At 37.7% G+C, this 18,855-nt stretch overlaps 1 protein-coding gene across 1 annotated transcript; it reads left to right on the plus strand.

Annotated features, from left to right (window-relative positions):
- Nucleotides 1-742: 742 nt before the first annotated feature.
- Nucleotides 743-17,436, plus strand: LOC150099246 (glutathione S-transferase 1-like). Its single transcript, XM_090403703.1, has 5 exons — nt 743-952; nt 5,560-5,618; nt 11,771-11,912; nt 13,474-13,638; nt 17,150-17,436. The coding sequence occupies exons 1-5, from the start codon at nt 812-814 to the stop codon at nt 17,303-17,305; spliced, it is 663 nt and encodes a 220-aa protein (XP_090259829.1). The 5' UTR covers nt 743-811; the 3' UTR covers nt 17,306-17,436.
- Nucleotides 17,437-18,855: the final 1,419 nt, after the last annotated feature.

Genomic DNA, 18,855 nt, shown 5'->3' on the forward strand with positions numbered 1-18,855 from the left:
GATAAAGCAGCGTTGATAACATGTACACTACTACATACGCCCATGGACAAATCATGGCCATCAAAATGTTGACTCGCTAAAGGGAAGTACACAGAATCACATATCACAGTTTTAATTGTTGTTCATTTATGCCTTCTAACTGTACTGAACGTACGTTTGTGTTTGTACAGAAGTCACAGAAATGTTTACAACAGAAAGTGTAAACGTTTTAAGCGAAATTTAGTGACACCATACTAGTGTGGGGGGGGGTAATACATTTTTTTTTTCTAATAGAGAAAAAGCACTGCCTTACATGAAAAATAATTATAGATCAACTACAGCTAATTTAAAACTTGGCAAACCTCTTGATAATAATAATAATAATAATAATAATAATAATAATAATAATATCTTTTCTGATAAACTAGAATTCACAATAAAGGAATAACATAAATAGGGAAATATGCAATTTAATATAACTTCATAGAATCTTCGAATACTCATTGATATTTATTAAGTTTAAAATGCCTTTTATTCATCCATAACTTTAAAAATGCTTGATATATATACAAGCAATATTAACAGATATTCTCTTTTTTTTTTTTTTTATAATTTTGTTTCATCACGTGACGACTACGTGCTCATCAATATTTGTTTGTTAGCTAACTTCGCGCTTGTCTGTTTCTGGCACTTTGCCAGGACCAATGACTGTCCAGAACAAAAATTCTTGCTGTTATGAAATGCGATGATTCCATTTCAACGCTTCACTTTGTAGTTTCCCTAAGGACGCGTTAGTTCGTAGTTTAGTTGTTAGTAGCTAACGAAACCAATCATGACTATCTTGTTGTACAAAATGAAGGGAAGCCCTCCTTGCCTTGCAGTTGAATATGCCGCTAAACACCTTGGAATTGAGTTGAAACTCAAGGAATTGGATTGGCAAACTAAGGAATTCCTAAAGCCCGAATTTCTTGAAGTAAGTTGATTAGTGTTTAACTGGAATTTTAACTTCGTTTGAACTTTAGCAAAGTTAATTTCATGATTAAAACTGCATTTCACAAATATAATTAAATTATTAATTAATAAATGTATAATATATAAAAATAATAAATATTAATTTATTATTTTTATATATTATATTACATTGATTAATAATAATTAATAAATAAAATAAATAGCAAGCAAAATTAAAAATATTTTCAAACTAGGTCCGATACTGTATACTCTCGCTCCCAAGGCTTTCAGATAAGAGAATTTTGAAAGTACTATCGAATGATTTATCCTGCGTTATTGTGACAATAATATACGTGTAAGTTAAACGTTTTTAAGCAGTAGAAGCTGTTTTTTACTATTACAGAGAAAACACGTTTTTTTTTTTTTCTTTCTACTGACGACGCATGCTCATATCCTGTTATGTAGAGTCCTCGTAAATTCACGACTTTCACGGTTAGGCATTGCGTAACGAACTACTGTATGTTTAGTATTGCAAAGTAACCAGCGTTTCTCAACCTTTCTAAGCCCCAAGGACCAGCAAAATGCCTAAAACAATTCTGAGTACCACTAAGTTACAGAGGCATAGCTGGGGGAGGGGAATGATCCGCCCCTGGCGACAGTTTTTTGGCGTGTAAAAAATCTTGCCTTACTGCCTATGGCAATAAAACTATATTGTTGTTCACCCCCTCTTTTATTATTCGTCATTTCGCCGCTACATATTTAGCGGCAGAATGAAGAATAATAAAAGAGGGGTGAAGTGAACAAGCTTCCGCCTTTGAACATTCTGAAGCTATTTTTTTATTTATTTTTTTTTTAAGTCTCCATTTGATTTTAATAATGTTTACTTACTTATTCAATTTTAATTTTTGTTTGGATAATTAAAAAAATATATTTATTTAATTAATTTAAGTCTGCCTGCGGACCACAGATTGAGAAACACTGTCCTAAAGTATCCGATATGTTTTATACTCAGGACGTTTTTAAACTTCTAATAAAGATATGATAGCCTCATACCAACCCAGAACGTTATTATTTCATAAAGTGAAGCAAAATGCTTTTAATACTCCCCGTTGTCAGGGGGTAGAGTTGAGCGATGGCTTTGGATACCTTTGCACATATGTTCGTAATATGGTTGTTGAAGCTTAACCTTTTGTCGAGCAGACTTCCGAGATACTTGGCTTCTGTTTGCCATTGGATTTTGGTAATAAACAGAACAATTCACTAGAAGACTAGCATCACAATGTAGATGCTAGTCTTCTAGTGAAGAGTATAGCTATACTTTTCTTAGGGTTAACTTGCAATCTCCAGTCAGAGAACCATTGTTCTAGTTTTAGAATGTTTACTTGAAGTGTTTTGGTTACAAAGTGTGTGGATGAAGAGATCTAGCTAAAACAGCCGTGAGTCATCTGCATAAAGAGCCATAATGGATGATATGGGGTTATACGCGATATCTACCATGTGATTAAAAATAGAATCCGGGCCAGAAAGAATCCTTGTGGAACCCCAACCAAAATACGACATTGGGTTAAGACTATTCCGTTTCTCTTGAGGTGCATCTTTCTCTTCATGAGATATGATTTGATTAATTGAATCATCTTCAATGGAATGTTATGGGCTACTGTACAAACTTATGAGTTTATACAGTAGCCCATAGTGCAAAATTTTGTCAAAAGCCTTTGCGATGTCAAGGAATGCCGCACCAGGATGTCGTTTCTATTTTTATCCGGCGGTGATGTATTCGATCAGCCTGTGTATTTGTTGGGCGGTGCTATAATATCGACGAAAGCCAAATTCTTCTTCTGGAATGATTTTTAGATTGTTGACTGTTTCTTGAAGTCTGAAGAGGATGATTTTTTCAGAAAGTTTTCCTAGATTTGATAGCAAGCTAAACGGGCGAGAATTTTGAGGTTGATGTGGATCTTTGCCCGGTTTCTAAAGTGGGACGACAGCAATTTTCCAAGAGGGAGGAAAATACATTGAGGATTGCATTTATGATGTTACCAAAATGTACAATAGCTTTACTGGGTAATCATTTAATAACTTGGCAGAAAGATACAGTAGTCTCCCCGTTATCCGCGGGGGTTACGTTCCAAGACATCCCGCGAATATTTGAAACTATCCGCGGGACAGTACTGAACCCTACATATACTGTGCATTTTCTTATACATACATACCTATGATAAAATTTAATTTATAAATTAGACACAGTAAGAGAATAAGAAAATAGAATAATTATAACAACATGCTATAATAAAGTTATCTGAATGTGAATGGAATATTAGCAACATCAGCACGCGTTTTCTATTTTTCTTTTTTTTTTTTTTTAGGCTTCGCTTTGGCATATCCGAATTGCCAAGCATCACACTCGTGAGTCATCTACATAAAGGACCACAAATGACCGCTCTTGCACTTTGGGGCCATTTTTATGTAAAATAAGGGTCACTTGTACACAAGCACTGCGAAACCGCGACAGTCGATCTGATAACTGAGAACTGCTCAGAACGCGCGCAATTCCAGATATTCTTGATTTCTGAAAGGCTGCAAGAAGCGCGTAGCTTTTTCCACCTTTGCAACGAGTTGCCCTGGTGTTGGACTACGTCTAGGATCATCCGAATTGTCTATTACTAAAAGAAAGAGCCCTACGGCTACATTTCGGCGAAATAAAATTACATCGGCAAATTGTATATTAGATCCAAATTATTTCAAATCTGAATGTTTGTAGAAACTATGAAAATTTTCTTAAGTGGACTTGAGAACTTACAAGAATACAATCCTCGGCGTCCCCGAGTTGCCTTTAACTAGGCCGTTGGCATTCCAAGATACAATCTGTAGTGAATCCGGGAGAAGGTTATTTAGGTTCGTTAGCGACTGCTGTTAGAATAGAATGTGTTTCTTGAAGGAATCCTTTTGTAGAGGTTAGCGATGGGTTTGATTTACTAAAATATTGAACCTTAAAAAAGCCATTGACAAAATTAGTAGACAAAAATTGCTTAAAATATTAACCGATTTAAACATACCACACCAACTTTTACAATCCATTCAAGAAATATATACAGGAAATAAAATAGCAGTTAAATTAGAATTATTAGAATTAGAAAACATCTCAGAATGGAAAGATATAAAAGATATATCACGAGGAGTATGATATGACAAGGATGTACCCAATCACCTCTGCTTTTAAATATAACATTATATTAAATATACGGTGTATATGTATATATATATATATATATATATATATATATATATATATATATATATATATATATATAAATAAATAAAATTATAACAATCTGGAAACAGCGTAACCCATTTGGTATACAAATAACCCCGCAAATGAAGATAGATACACTGCTGTTTGCAGATGATCAAATAGTATTAACTACATCAGAAGATGATTTACAAAGATCATTAAATGATATCTCAAAGCAATATAATATAACAATATCTAAAGTAAAAACAAAAATAATGGCATTCAAAGGAGAAAACCCAATAAGAAGAAAATAGTGATAGATAATAAACTACTAGAACAAGTAAACACTTTCAGATATTTGGGATCTATCATAGGAAGAAGAAAAAGACATAGACACTAAAATATCAAACTTTGTCAAAGTAAATGGCATAATAAATAATATATTTAAGCCATCCATAGTGCAAAAACACACTAGAATCAGACTATATAATGTCTTGTCAAAACCATCTCCACTATACGGAAGCGAAACATGGACCATGAAAAGGAAAGATGAAAAACGAATTCAAACAGCACTAATGAAGTTCCTCAAAATAATAGCTGGATATACCAAGTGGGACCACAAAACAAATGAAGAAATCTTAAAATCCCTGAAAATAAAACCAATTAATTACTACATAAGACAGTATAAACAAAAATGGCTATAATATTTAAATCGAATGGACAACAGCAGACTACCAAAAATATTATACAGATACAAAATAAGTGGAAAACGAAGAATCGGAAGACCAAGAAAGAGATGGCATCAGACCGGAACAGGCCACTTGGCCTAAAATCCATGTTAGGAAGAACAAGATAGAAGAAAAGTTATTTTATCAAGTTTTTTTTAAAAAAATAAATACGTTTAATTAAAACAACTTTATCTCAAGGGTAGGGAGGTACGTATTTGTCGGAATAACCTAATGTGTGAAGATGAGAAGGGGGGAAAATATAAATATTATCACGTCCGAGACAGAAGTCTTTCGAACTAGAATCTATTTCGAAACTATTCTCATCTGATGGATGCTCATTGCATATTTTGGTTGCTGTAGGTTACTCATTAATGTAATCAAATATTTCAACACTTGATGGCATGTTGTTTTTAAACTTAGCTTTTTTTTTAACATTCTGTTCTTTAAATGATTTCCATTGGCTGTGCTTACACAAGAATGGAGGGGAGGAAGATGCAAATATACGCGTACTGTTTTCCACTTCTCTTTCAAGAATTTCGAAAGATGTGATGAATGTGCGATTAATTAATTAATTTAATTCTTATAGAATTATTTGCGTATTCGTTTAATTGTGACCTGTTATGAACATTTTGTTAGAGAACCTTTAATTTGAATTTTTTTTCCCCTTAGATAAATCCTCAACATACTGTTCCTACAATAGACGACAATGGATTCATCTTATGGGAAAGGTAAGTAATTTGAAGTGTAATTAAGTGTTTTTTTTTATTCGATATGTTTTTACATAGAGGAAATGAAGAAGTTATACTTGAATGTATTGATTTCCTCGATTAATAATACTAACAAAACAGAAACCTATGAATTGACATAAACTCCTTTCGGAAAAACTACATAAAGACAGTGAATGCCATAGAAGTCTGTTGACCTCCATGGCAAGATGGACATCAATCCCTTGGATTTTTATCCCATAAACGATACATTTTAATTATTTAATGAAAGAAATTTCTGAGCACCTGACTCCCCCTGATTAGGGCTGTGTAGAATTATTTCAATCTGCAATCAGAGCCGCGTTTGTGTTTCCATCTGCCTTTTTCATCGTAATCTGATGATTCACGAGTGAGATGGTTGGGATGGAGTGATGCCTGAGGATAATTCCATCCCAACTGCTATCTGGAAGAGAAACGTAGGTATGTCTGGCAGGTTTCCGTCTTGGTGGAGGATAGTGTTCTTTACAAACCATGGGGCATCGAAAATCATTCGGAGGCATTTATTTTGGATTATTTGTAATCTTTCGATGTTGCTAGGGGAGGTGTGGCTCCACGCTGGTGAACCGTAAGTTAATGTGGGTCTGACAATTGCTTTGTATATTCTTAGTTTGTTTTCTGGACTGACTTTGCTTCTTCGGTTGAGTAGAGTTGATCTATTGCTGACTTAGCTTTGTTGCAGGCATGAGAGATGTGGGAGTTGAACTTAAGTCGGTTATCTAGTTTGATTCCTAGGTATTTTACTTCTTTTTGCCATGGGATATCAGTTCTCTATTTTTGAAACCATTTTTCAAGATTTCTTGCTGCATTTTGTAGTCGCTGTGTGGCTAGGTGTGTCTTGAGTGATCTGGCTAGTATCGCCATGTCATCTGCATAAAATGCCATGATGGTTGGAGTGTTTTGAACGTCTGAGATGTAAATATTGAAGAGTAGTGGCGATAGAAGGAAGCCTTGAGGGACCCCTGCTATGATACGTCTTGCAGAGGATCTGAGGCCACGCTGTTTCACTTGAAATTTTCGGTCCTTCAGATGAGTCTGATTTGGATGACATTTAGTGAGTATTTTGCTGTTATTAGTTTGTGGATGAGACCTTTGTACCACACTTTATCGAAGGCTTTCGCCACGTCCAGGAAGATTTCCCCTATATGTTGTTTCCAATTGAATCCAGTAGTTAGGTATTCTATAAGTCTGAGCCTGTTGAGTTGTGCAGCGACCTGTGCGAAAACCAAATTGTTCTTTTGGGATTAGGTCTAGATTGTCCGTTTCGATTTGTAGGCGTTTTAGTATTACTTTTTCTGCGATTTTCCCCAGGCCTGACAAGAGGCTGATAGGTCTGTAATTCTGGGGGAACTGAAGTGCTTTCCCTGGCTTGTGTATGAGGAGTATATCTGCCTGCTTCCAGCGAGTGGGGAAGTAGTTGAGTCTTAGCACTGCGTTGATGATAGCCACTAGATGCATTATTGTTTTGTGAGGGAGTGCCTTTATAATTTTGTTTGAAATCTGATCAGGACCTTTTGCTTTTCTGTTATTGAGGTTCTTGATGATTTGGTATATTTTCTTGGAGTAGGATAGCTTGCGTTCTCACGTCTGGTGGGATGGTGAAGTGCACAGCGTACTTGTCTGAGGATTTTTTCGATGAAATGCAAATCCGCATGAGTGTAGTTTGGTTGAAACTGCAGCTCCAGAGCGTCTGCTTTTTCATCGTCTTGGTAGACTGTGCCTCTTTCTCCATGGATTAGATGTATGTTGGGGCGGTCGCTGCGTAGGGCTTTAGTCATTTTCCATAATGAGTTGTCTTTGGTGTTTAGGATTTTAGTTTCCTCTCCCATAGCTGGTTCTTAGGGTGTTTGATCGCATATCGGACTAGGTTTGTCACCCTGTTTAACTATTCTTTATACTTGGGCGATAGAGTTGCATGGTAGCGACGTCCGATCCTGTTTTTGTTTCGGATAAGCTTTAGAGCCTCCTCTGGGAGCAGGCTATCTTGAGCTGGAGCGGTAACGGTGCAGGCTGTTGCAAGGCCAGTTTGGATTATGCTTTCTTGTTTATTGATCGCTGTGTCCACGTCTTTGGAAGAGGAGATGGTTGGGACAAGGCCTGTGATGTTGCAGAGAGTTGCATTGAGCTTTTTAAAATTTGTGCAGGACTGGTTGGGAATAATTTCTGTTTCCTCACCTAGGCTTAGTAGAACTGGGTTATGGTCGGAGCTGAGATCATTATCAACCTGTAACTGGAATTGATACGAGGTGTTCCTGAAGATGGCTATATCCAGCACATCAAGTTTTCCCAGCAGTTCGTAGTGTGTTGGTTCGGCAGGACCTGCTTGGTGATGTTTCTTGTCATAGCAAACTTGTGTAGGCTCCTCCCATTGTTGTTGGTGTTTCTACTATTCCACGCTGGATTTTTAGCGTTTAGGTCTCCTGCCATTATTGTTGCTTCATTTGTGTCGAGGAGCTGGGAGAGATCCGCAGCTAGTAGTGATTTGCTTGGAGGTTGTAAACAGAATATAGTTTTAGTATGCCTGTATTGTTGGTGTGTATCTCAATTCCAGTTTCTTCCAGGTTTGTGGTCGTTATTGTCTTGATCTCATTGTATCTTTTTTTTTTTTTTTTTTGATGAAGATAGCTATGCCACCCCCTCTGGCGTTGAGCCTATCATTCCTGAGTAGTGTGTAGCATCTTAGTTTGTGGTTATCATATGGCAGGAGGTGAGTCTCGTTGATTAAAAGGATGTCCACTCTATAACGAGCAGCAAATTGTTCCAATTCCAGGAGATTAATGTTTAGTCCACTGGCATTCAAGAATGCGCCCTGTATGGAATTTATTGTGATGGTTGAATTATCCATTAATGATTGAGAATATGACTTGGGTATTTTTAAGAAATCTGTTTGTATCAGCCTGGTTTGGATTGGATTTGCATTCCGTTAGCATTTCTCCTAAAATGGCAAAAAACATCGCGGCGGAGTTTTGACTGCTTGGTATATTTTCTGCCGATTTGGTGTGTGTGTGAGGAAACCACTGAGGCGTACGATCTGTTACTTGTAGAAGCTCGCAAAGGTTTTCTGGCGTAGGAGGTGTAGCACGCTTCTGAATTGACGGGACTCCTGTTTCTCCAGCTTTAGACAGATTAGATGGATGGGATGAGCAACCTTTGTAGTTTGCCGGGTGTGGCCCACCGCAATTAGCGGGAGTAGTGCGTGGTTTAGAACATGTATGAGAGGGATGATTGCCTCCACATTTAACGCACTTGTACTCTGCTCTACAAAGATTCTGCGCATGCCCATATTTCTGGCAGTGGTGGCATTGACCTGCAGATATTTTCCTTCTGAGAGGCTCTGTCTTAATTACTAGGTTTGCAAACAATTTTTAGGTCATATATTTCTCTCTGGTCTTTACAAATTTCTACTAAAACCACAGGCACGGGACGTTTGTCTGCGCGGTACATGCGCGAGACTTTTATACGTTCTTTGTGACTTGAGGTCAGCGGCTATCTCCTCTGACGTTATTGATTCCACTAGACCTCTAATTACTGCCTTTAAGTTTTTCTCGCTTTTTAGCTGGAATGTATGATATGGAATTTTCAGCTCGTCCATAAATTTAGTAAGCCGACGGTAGTCCGACGCTCCTTCTGGTTGAATGCGGACACCTTCATTTGTATTTTTAGCAGAAGTTAACTTGATTTCGATGTTCTTCATCACCTCTGCTACTGTCGACCATTTATCTTTAGATCTTAGAATCACTGGTAGAATTCTTTCTTTTGGCTAAGCCGCTGCGTTCCCTGAAACTGCTCTTTCAACGGGCTGTACCGATGTGTCTATCTGTGCTATCCTATCTTTGACCTGAGCCTCTGCTTCTGCTGTTGTTTCATGTTCTGTAACTGGAGACTCCTTTTTACGCTTCTTTCTACTGACCACCTGATAGTTTGTAGAGTCATATGACTCCACTAGGGGAAAGCCGATAGCTGGTGACATAACCTCCCTGGTGTTATATTGAGAAGTGCCGGAAAGTGGATCAGGGGGTTGGTAGTCCTCTGATTCGACTTCAGTAATCTGGTGTATCTCTACACAACCGGGCCATTTGGAGTTAATGAGGTATCCAACATGCTTGAAAACTGCAGGGAGTTCCTTGAAGTTTAAGTCATCATATTGGGTATTCATGATTAAGCCTAATCTGTAGTTTGAAGGGCGTTTCGCGTGGAACAGGACCTGTCTTGTCCCTTCCTACAACCGAGTGTAGACCGAAAATGGAAATCTCCTTTTTAAACGCAGAAGGCCACTGCCGGGCACTGGGCAGGGAACAGGAGAGGGCCTGAGAACATTTCAGTGAGATAACAAACAGAACGCTGTGTTGAAGATCACTATCCGCTATCCCACTTCACTATCTCATTCCAAAAAATTTTCCCCTCGTCTATTGTGTCCTTATAGTCCTTATAAGGACTGGCTTAAAGGGGCAAAGCAAGAATTCTTTTCATCTTCCTCGTTATCTGTAGAGGACAGTGTAGGGATAAGGTGTTATTGAGCAATTAAAGCTCTGATCATGGCAGGAGGATAACAGCAATAGCTGAGCCTCAGTTATAACTTCATTGGCTACAGCACTGCCATCCATTTCCCTCCAAGGGCATTAATCACCGCATCTCACGGTCGATTGTATTTTCGGGGGGAAAAGTAACATTTTAAGATCACAATGACTTTGCTCTTTAGGAGAAATTAACATGAAATTTGATATTGTCCAAAGATTTTGTGTCCTTAAAAAGGAATGGCTAGATGGGCGAAGCATGATTGCTTTTGATATTTCCCGTTATCTGTAGAGGACAATTTAAGGATAGGGTGTTATTGAGCTGTATAAAGCTCTGATCATGGCAGGGAGTTAACAGCAATAGCATAGCCTCATTTAGAACTTCATTGGCTACAGCATTGCCATCCATTACCACCCTGGGTAAATCTCTTCTCCACCTAACCAGATTTTGTGTCCTTAAACGGACTGGCTTAAAGGGGCGAAGCAAGAATGCTTTTCAGCTTCTCCGTTATCTGTAGCGGACAGTGCAGGGATAAGGTGTTATTGAGCTATTAAAGCTCTGATCATGGCAATAGCCGAGCCTCAGTTAGAGCTTCATTGCCATCCATTACCACCCTGGGTAAATCTCTTCTCCACCTAACCAGATTTTGTGTCCTTAAACGGACTGGCTTAAAGGGGCGAAGCAAGAATGCTTTTCAGCTTCCCCGTTATCTGTAGCGGACAGTGTAGGGATAAGGTGTTATTGAGCTATTAAAGCTCTGATCATGGCAATAGCCGAGCCTCAGTTAGAGCTTCATTGCCATCCATTACCCCCCTGGGTAAATCTCTTCTCCACCTTACCAGGTTTTGTGTTCTTATGTTCTTAAAAGAACTGGGAGATGGACTGAGTCCTTGACTCTTTATCCCGTCATCTGAATGAAGAAAATCTGTGTGGATGGAATGTTATTGAGCTGAAAAGCTCTAGTCATGGCTGGGTAACGGCAATAGCCGAGCCTCAGCTCAAACTTCGTTGGCTACAGCATTGCCATTCGTTACCCTGGAAGTTCTAAAAAGGACTCATCTTTCATCTTCTCTCTCTCTCCGTCCAGGTTTAGTATCCTTATCCTTATAAGAACTGTCTTAAAGGGGCGAAGCAAGAATGGTTTTCATCTTCCCTGTTATCTGTAGAGGACAGTGTAGGGATAAGGTGTTATTGAGCTGTTAAAGCTCTGATCATGGCAGAGGGTAACATCATTGCCATCCATTACGTTCAAGGGTATCAATCACTGCATCTCACGGTCGATTCAACTCCCTCCAGGATTATATTTAGTACTTTTTATTCAAAATTTTAACATAGTTTACTTATTGTATAAATTTAATGGTGCATTATTTAATTCTATTTATTTTTTTTAGATATTTAGATGATTTATTACTATTAATATATTCATTTTTATTTATTTATTTATTTTATTCTGTATATTTTAATTGAATTCTGAAAATAATGAATAAAATGCGATATAAATTTGCAAACCGTCTAATGAAAAATAGAAAAACACAAATCGATTCATGTTATGACTCGACTTATGTTTTCATAATCATTTTCTTTTTTTCTCTCTTTACGAATAGCCGAGCTATTATGGCTTACTTAGTGAACAAGTATGCACCTGACAGTTCTCTCTACCCGAAGGATCCTCAGAAGAGGGCGGTGGTTGATCGAATGTTCTACTTCGGTATTGGAACTCTGTATAAATCTCTATCTGAAGTACTGGTAAGTGGGAATTTTATTCATGCGTGATAATTGCATGCGATCTCCATGGGGTGGACTAACTCCTTCAGTTGAAAACGTTCCTTGGACCGTAGCCGTCATTTGAAATTCTGGTCTTTTCTTTTAAAAACAAAGACAATCACCTCGACTCCGTTTATGAATTGTGAGCAAACTAAAATATCTTATAAAAATAATTTTTATACAGTATAAACTGCGACGAAAATATTCAGAAAACAGGAGGTTAGAAGATAGTTGCAGCCGAAGGCTATTTGTAACTATTCGGCGTGTTGACCAACTGCTAACGTGTTCGCTCTTCAACCATATATGTATGCGTGTGTATATATATTGCAATCTCTTCTTTTAGTTTAAAACCAAGAATTTGGCTTAGATATGTGGACGATATATTCCTCATATGGGAACACGGTATTGAGAATATTCGCAGGTTATCAAATCGACCATGGAGATTGAAGAAAATAGTTCCCTCTGTTTCCTAGATGTTAAACTCACCAAGACGCCTGAATCAATAAAAGTCTCTATATTTAGAAATCCAACGCACACGGATAGATATTTGCATGCGTCCTCACATCACCATCCAGCGCAAAAGTTGGGTATTATATAAACTCTTGCGAATCGTGCAAGATCTGTACTGTCAGATGAAGAAGAACTAAAAAAAGAACTACAATATCTTAAATGGACCTTTAAAAGCAATGGCTACTCTTTAAAAAGTATCAACAAACAATTATCCCACCGTCAACGTAGAGACACAGGACGACTCCAAAGGTTATATCTCCTTGCCATATATCAGCACACTATCCAAAAAAACTGAGTAGAATCTCAAAGAAATTTAACATACAATCTTGCTTCTCGACTCTTCCAAAAATAAGATCAAGTTTCAGCAACTACCTCACGTACAATCTCACGACCTTCTACAATTCCCAGGTGTATATAAAGTCACATGTGCGTGCGGAAAACCTTACTATGGCCAAACGGAGAAATCTATCCTCCTACGTCTCGAGGAACACCAGAGAGACATTGTTTACAAGAGAACCAGAGCTACTGCCCTACCAGGCCATGTCCTGTTTTCAATACATACGAATAACGAAAGCCGCCAACATGAAGTAAATTGGACATCAACTTCAAACCTACACATTTGCCACGATGAGGTAGAACGCCGCATTGTCGAGTCAAAAGAAATCACCTTGGACCCTCTTCATATGAACAATAATCTCAGCTATAATTTGCCTGACTCTTTCAGCTCTACTATCAGATACTGGAGATCGCGTGGTTCCACACACGCACAAGTGTACAACAATAGAACTTGAACACGGACTATAGCTCAAGTTCATGGAATTTTAGCGATCACGTTGTGTTTTTTTTTAATAAACTTTTTAATCAAATTATTATATTGTGTTTTCTACTAATAATGATAGATTTTTAGACTGAGTGATTTGATAGCAAAAATTGCCATTGTTTATTTTTGATGTAAAATATTTTTATTAAAGTACTTTATGCACCTCAAGATATTTGACGCTTTTATTATTTTGTTTCTTTTATTTATTTTTAGTATCCGGAACTGTTTGAAGGGAAGCCAGCTCCAGAAGACAAGAAAGAGAACTTGAAAAATGCTCTGACGCTCTTGGACGGATTCCTTAGCAAGCACAAATACGTAGCTGGCGATCACCTCACTTTGGCCGATCTTTCCATCTTTGCAGGACTCATCTTGACGGAGGTAAGAATATATGATTGCCGTTTATGAATATTGATTTATGAATAGTAGAAAGAGCAGAAGTAATAAATTACAGAGATCTAGGATACTCTGTCAATCCCTGATAAAGATTCTTCGCGTTCTTCGAATCCGACTGGAATTATAGTTTTTTCATTGATATTTTATTGGAAAAAAAATTGCTCGGACTAAGCTACGATAACGTGCGTAAATAACAATTTCACATGCTAGCTGATCTTTGTATCCCATGATGCACCAAACCAGTTTACTTTCACAACACTTGTATGTTGCATAGGTTATGATGCGAGTCGCTTTCCAAGTATTTTTCTTATAAACTTTGTTTGCTTATTGAGATCTATGAAAACAAGAACATAATTTCTTGTTAAAGATTTATTATTATTATCTAAGATCTCCAGCGATTCAAGGACTCATCGAGGGAGACTGTAAATTACCCAACCTAGCTACCTTCCCTTAAATTCATTTACACTAGATGCACTCACTACCCCTAAGGGCAAATTATTCCACTAACTCACTGCTCTCTGGGAAAAAAACCTAGCTCTTAACCCTTTCTTGACTGAGAACAACCTTAACGTCCATGAATTCCCCCGTGTTCTCTCCCCGACTTCCATATAACGAAAATTTCATCATCCGAAATGCTATAACATTCATTCAAAAGTTTATAGACCTCTATCATATCACTCCTCTTTCTCCTGTTAACCAGAGTCTGTAATCCTCATACTCGCAATCTGTCCTCATAATCTAAATCCCATAATCCAGATATAATCTTTGTAACTCTTCTTTGCACCCTTTCCACGGCTTCTTTCTCCCAGGAGACCAAATCTGCGCACAGTAATCAAAGTGTAGTCTTATCAAAGCCTTCTAAAGAGGCAATATTACTTCCTCATCTTTACATGTGAAAATTCGCTTCAAAATATCAATTATCCTCGGAGTTGTATATGCAACGTTTGCTATGTGACCTTTGAACTTTAAATTCCTATCCAACAATACACCAAGATCCCTTGCCTCGTCAGTTTCTTGTAGCATAACCCCGCTAATATAATATGCCGCTGGAACTCTAACCACGCCAAAGTGTATAACTTTACACTTATTAACATTAAACTGACCACCATTTTCGTTAGTCTAGATTTCCAGTGTATATCAGTAGCATCCCTGATTGCCCTGGCAATCTTCGCATCTGATGCATATTAATAAATTAACATTTATTAATATATTCATCAAAATTGAAAAATTTTAAGTAGTACAAATATTTTGAAGCAAAAAATTCTGTTTATTTTTTCGTTTCAAGTATATGCTCGCTAAGATCTTTTCGGTATTCTGCACATAAATCCAACTCGGCGCATGTACTTGTACTTACTTAGCACAAGTGACGTCACCAAACTGCGTATTTCTTACTGGTCATCATGACGTTTCCTGTTATTCAACTCATGCAAAAAATGCCTAATTAACACTATTGCAACTAATAGTTTGATACGAATGATAAAAATATAAAACTAGAAACTAATTTACATATTAACTACATATCGTTTGAAGGTTTTCGGAGTTTCACCTGACAGACAGAATTGAAAACAATGTGTAATTAACATGATGTGAATCGTAATTTTGATTCACTTCATGTTCTTCTAAAGGTATAATGAATTTTCGTCATTATTTTATGCCTGAAAGTTTTCAATAATCTTTGCATTATTATATTTTAAAAATTAACAAAAAAACATTGAAAAGTTTCAGAGCTTAATTAAGAAAAACAGTACCCATGCGAATTGGCAATGGGCAACTAAAAATGCATGAGTATTCCTTGGTCCTTATAAGGACTGTCTTAAAGGGGCGAAGCAAGAATGCTTTTTTATCTTTCCCGTTATCTGTAGAGGACAGTGTAGGAATTAGGTGTTATTGAGCTATTAAAACTCTGATCATGGCAGGAGGGTAACAGCAATAGCCGAGCCTCAGTTAGAACTTCATTGGCTACAGCACTGCATCCATTACCCTCCAAGGGTATTAATCACCGCATCTCACGGTCGATTCTCACTAATGAGTATTCCTTAGTCCTTATAAGGACTGGCTTAAAGGGGCGAAGCAAGAATGCTTTTCATCTTCCCCGTTATCTGTAGAGGACAGTGTAGGGATAAGGTGTTATTGAGCTATTAAAGCTCTGATCATGGCAGGAGGGTAACAGCAATAGCCGAGCCTCAGTTAGAACTTCATTGGTTACAGCATTGCCATCCATTACCCTCCAAGGGTATTGGATTGAATGAATCAATCACCGCATCTCACGGTCGATTGAACAATCAATCCTCCCAATGAGTATTCCAATTGACAATTGACATTTATGTCTTTAAGGGTGAAGCAAGATGCTTTTCATATTCCCCGCTATCTGTCGTGGTTACAGTGAGGGTAAAATTTACGAGCAGTTTGCTCGCCCTGAATGGGCATGGAGATTATGCATCGTTATAGGAGGCTAATATAGTTTTTGGTCTTCTATATTTGAATATGTCCGTTGGCTCATATGCTGCAGCTTGTTGAATCAAATCATTGGGGTGTGTGGACGTCTTTAGAAAAAACTTGGAAGCTAAGGATTGTAGATAAGAGAGAATATATGGAATATTTGTGTCTCTATGGAGCTGGCTGTTTCTAACATACCACGGGGCGTTCAGAATCATTCTCAAGCACTTGTTCTGCACACGCTGAATCTTGATAATGTTAGCGTTAGAGGTGTGGCTCCAGGCTGGAGAAGCATAGGTGATTATGGGACGAATCGTCATCTGGTAAAGTTGCAATTTGATTCTGTTGCTGAGCTTGCTATTTCTATTAATTAGCGGGTAAATCTGAGCTATGGCTTTAGATGCTTTTGCACATGCAGACTTGATATGTTGGTTGAAAGATAGCTTTTTGTCGAGAATTACACCCAGGTAATTTGTTTCTGTCTGCCAGGGAATTTTAGTATTGAATAGTAACACATCTCCTGCAGGAGACATTGGCCTTTTTGAGAAAAGAACCGCTGAGCTTTTCAGGGGGTTGACTTCCAATCTCCACCTAGAGAACCAACCCTCCAGCTTTAGAATGTTTTCTTGAAGCTTTCTAGTAACGAAGTGGGGTCTGAGGGATCTGGTTAGTATTGCCGTATCGTCCGCATACAGCGCTAAAATGGAAGTCATCGGATTGTGAGGGATGTCTGACATGTATACAGAAAACAGCAATGGAGCCAGTAGAGATCCCTGTGGCACTCCAGCAAAGATATGGCGCTGGGACGATATAGAACCGTTAATGAGTATTCCAAGAGTCCATTGGTTTTATCAGTATTTCTTATTAAAATTTTTAGTGGGTGTACTGCTGTTTTATTCCAACTGTTGGTTTCTTGTAATGTTTTTAAATGTGTAATATAAAAATAATGATAGATCAATATTCTTTCTATAATGATGAATAGCATTTTTATATAGTGGAAGTTTTTAATTTGTATATTAGTAATAAAATGCCTTTGATGAAAATTCCCTTTTTTTTGCAGGTAGCTAACTATGACTTGAGTCCTTATCCTAAGTTGCATGCTTGGATCAAACACATGAAAAAGGAACTTCCTTATTTTGAAGAATTGACCAAAGAGCCCTTACAGATGACTCGAGATTATGTTGAAGGAATTAAAAAAAAATTAACAGAGAATTAAATGTCGAATTGTTATTCATTTGTCAGGCATGCATGCTTATTGCGCACTATATTAATTATTAATAAAATCGGGAACCTTGAACATATCTACCTCTTAAATGAATTGTTCAATAAAGAAACTTCTTTTCGTAATGTTTCTGTGTGTTATTATTAATATCAATAAAAAGTTGATTGGTTTCAGTATTCATCACAGGTAGCAGCACAGGCTAGAATGATGACGGTACATGTACAAGATGCGCATGCTCATGTTTTTAGCTGTGTTAAGCAGTCTAAAATGGCGACGAAGGTCGAGAAACGTACAGATGTAGAATAGGCTGTTGTGAGTTTCTCGTGAACAAAAGGACTTCCGGAAAAACAAATTGATAATTGGATGCATCCTGTGTGTACCAAGAAGAGTTCGTCACATGCAACAGTTTACGAATCGGTCTAGAAATTTTCGCATGGGCATCCAACAATCACATCGAAGACCAGTTTAGTCGGACTTCGTCAGCCTTCACTGAACTCCAACATCCACTTTACAACCCCGACCTCACTACAACAGCGTTCATCTGTTTGTTCTGCTGAAATCAGTATGTTGATGACAAACATTTTGCCGTTGATGAGGAGGTTGAAAATGAAATTCAGAGTTGGAGAAGAGTTTAAAAAATGTTAACTCTTCTCTTTTAGAAACAACCATGAAGTTGTTCCCTTTTTTTTTTTCTTTTCCAAATCGATCTTCTTGTAACCAGTGATTTGCGTTGCGTGCCTTGCCACTATATCGACGTCAGTCACAAGAAATATGTACTAGATGTCTAAACCCCTTTGCTGTGTCTGCTTTTGATTCCAACACTTTCTCCTACCAAATAAATGATATAATCCTTTCTGAAATCAGGGCCTTCATTCCCTACTTTATGAAAAAAAAAAAAAAAAAACACCCTTACCAAACCGTTTGTTCACCAAAAAATATGAAAGCAGTCGACAAAAATTTATCGCACATGCGGTAATGAGTCAAGAAAAGTATACTCTGTAAGGGCCACATAAAAAAGTTTGCCTCTACTCATATGGCCATCGAGCCTTCTGGGTCCTTGCTAAAGCTGTAGGTAAAACTTCCACTTTGTCTTCATCATCACATGCTTATGTTACCATGGTAACATCACTTAAAAGATTTCAGTTTCTTCGTAACACTCATTTCCTCCAACTGTTGGAAACAATGAAGACAAATCATCTCTTGCTCTACCACGAAATGATCACAGCCTGCCTCATCTGATGTTTCACAAAAACGACATCAAAAATATTCTCACCGGTGTTGATTCTAATAAATCTCCACGTCCAGGTGGTTCCTGCCTACTTGTTGCGCTCAAGAATTAATAACCATCGTGTATTTCCTGTGCATTCATACCCAACAGCACTAAAACACCCTGCCTTTATCCAGCCTCTCCACAATAAAGGAAAACTATCCCATTGCCCTCACTTTAATACTCTCGAGAGGGACAGAAAAGGTCATGAACAACCACCTTCGTCACTATAGAGTGACCCATCAGCTAATTAATACCACCAGTGCCATTCTCTTTA

The sequence above is a fragment of the Typopeltis vanoorti genome, chromosome 14, assembly GCF_054136105.1.
Source record: "Typopeltis vanoorti isolate ZY-2024b chromosome 14, IOZ_Tvanoo_1.0, whole genome shotgun sequence".
NCBI lineage: Eukaryota > Metazoa > Arthropoda > Arachnida > Uropygi > Thelyphonidae > Typopeltis > Typopeltis vanoorti.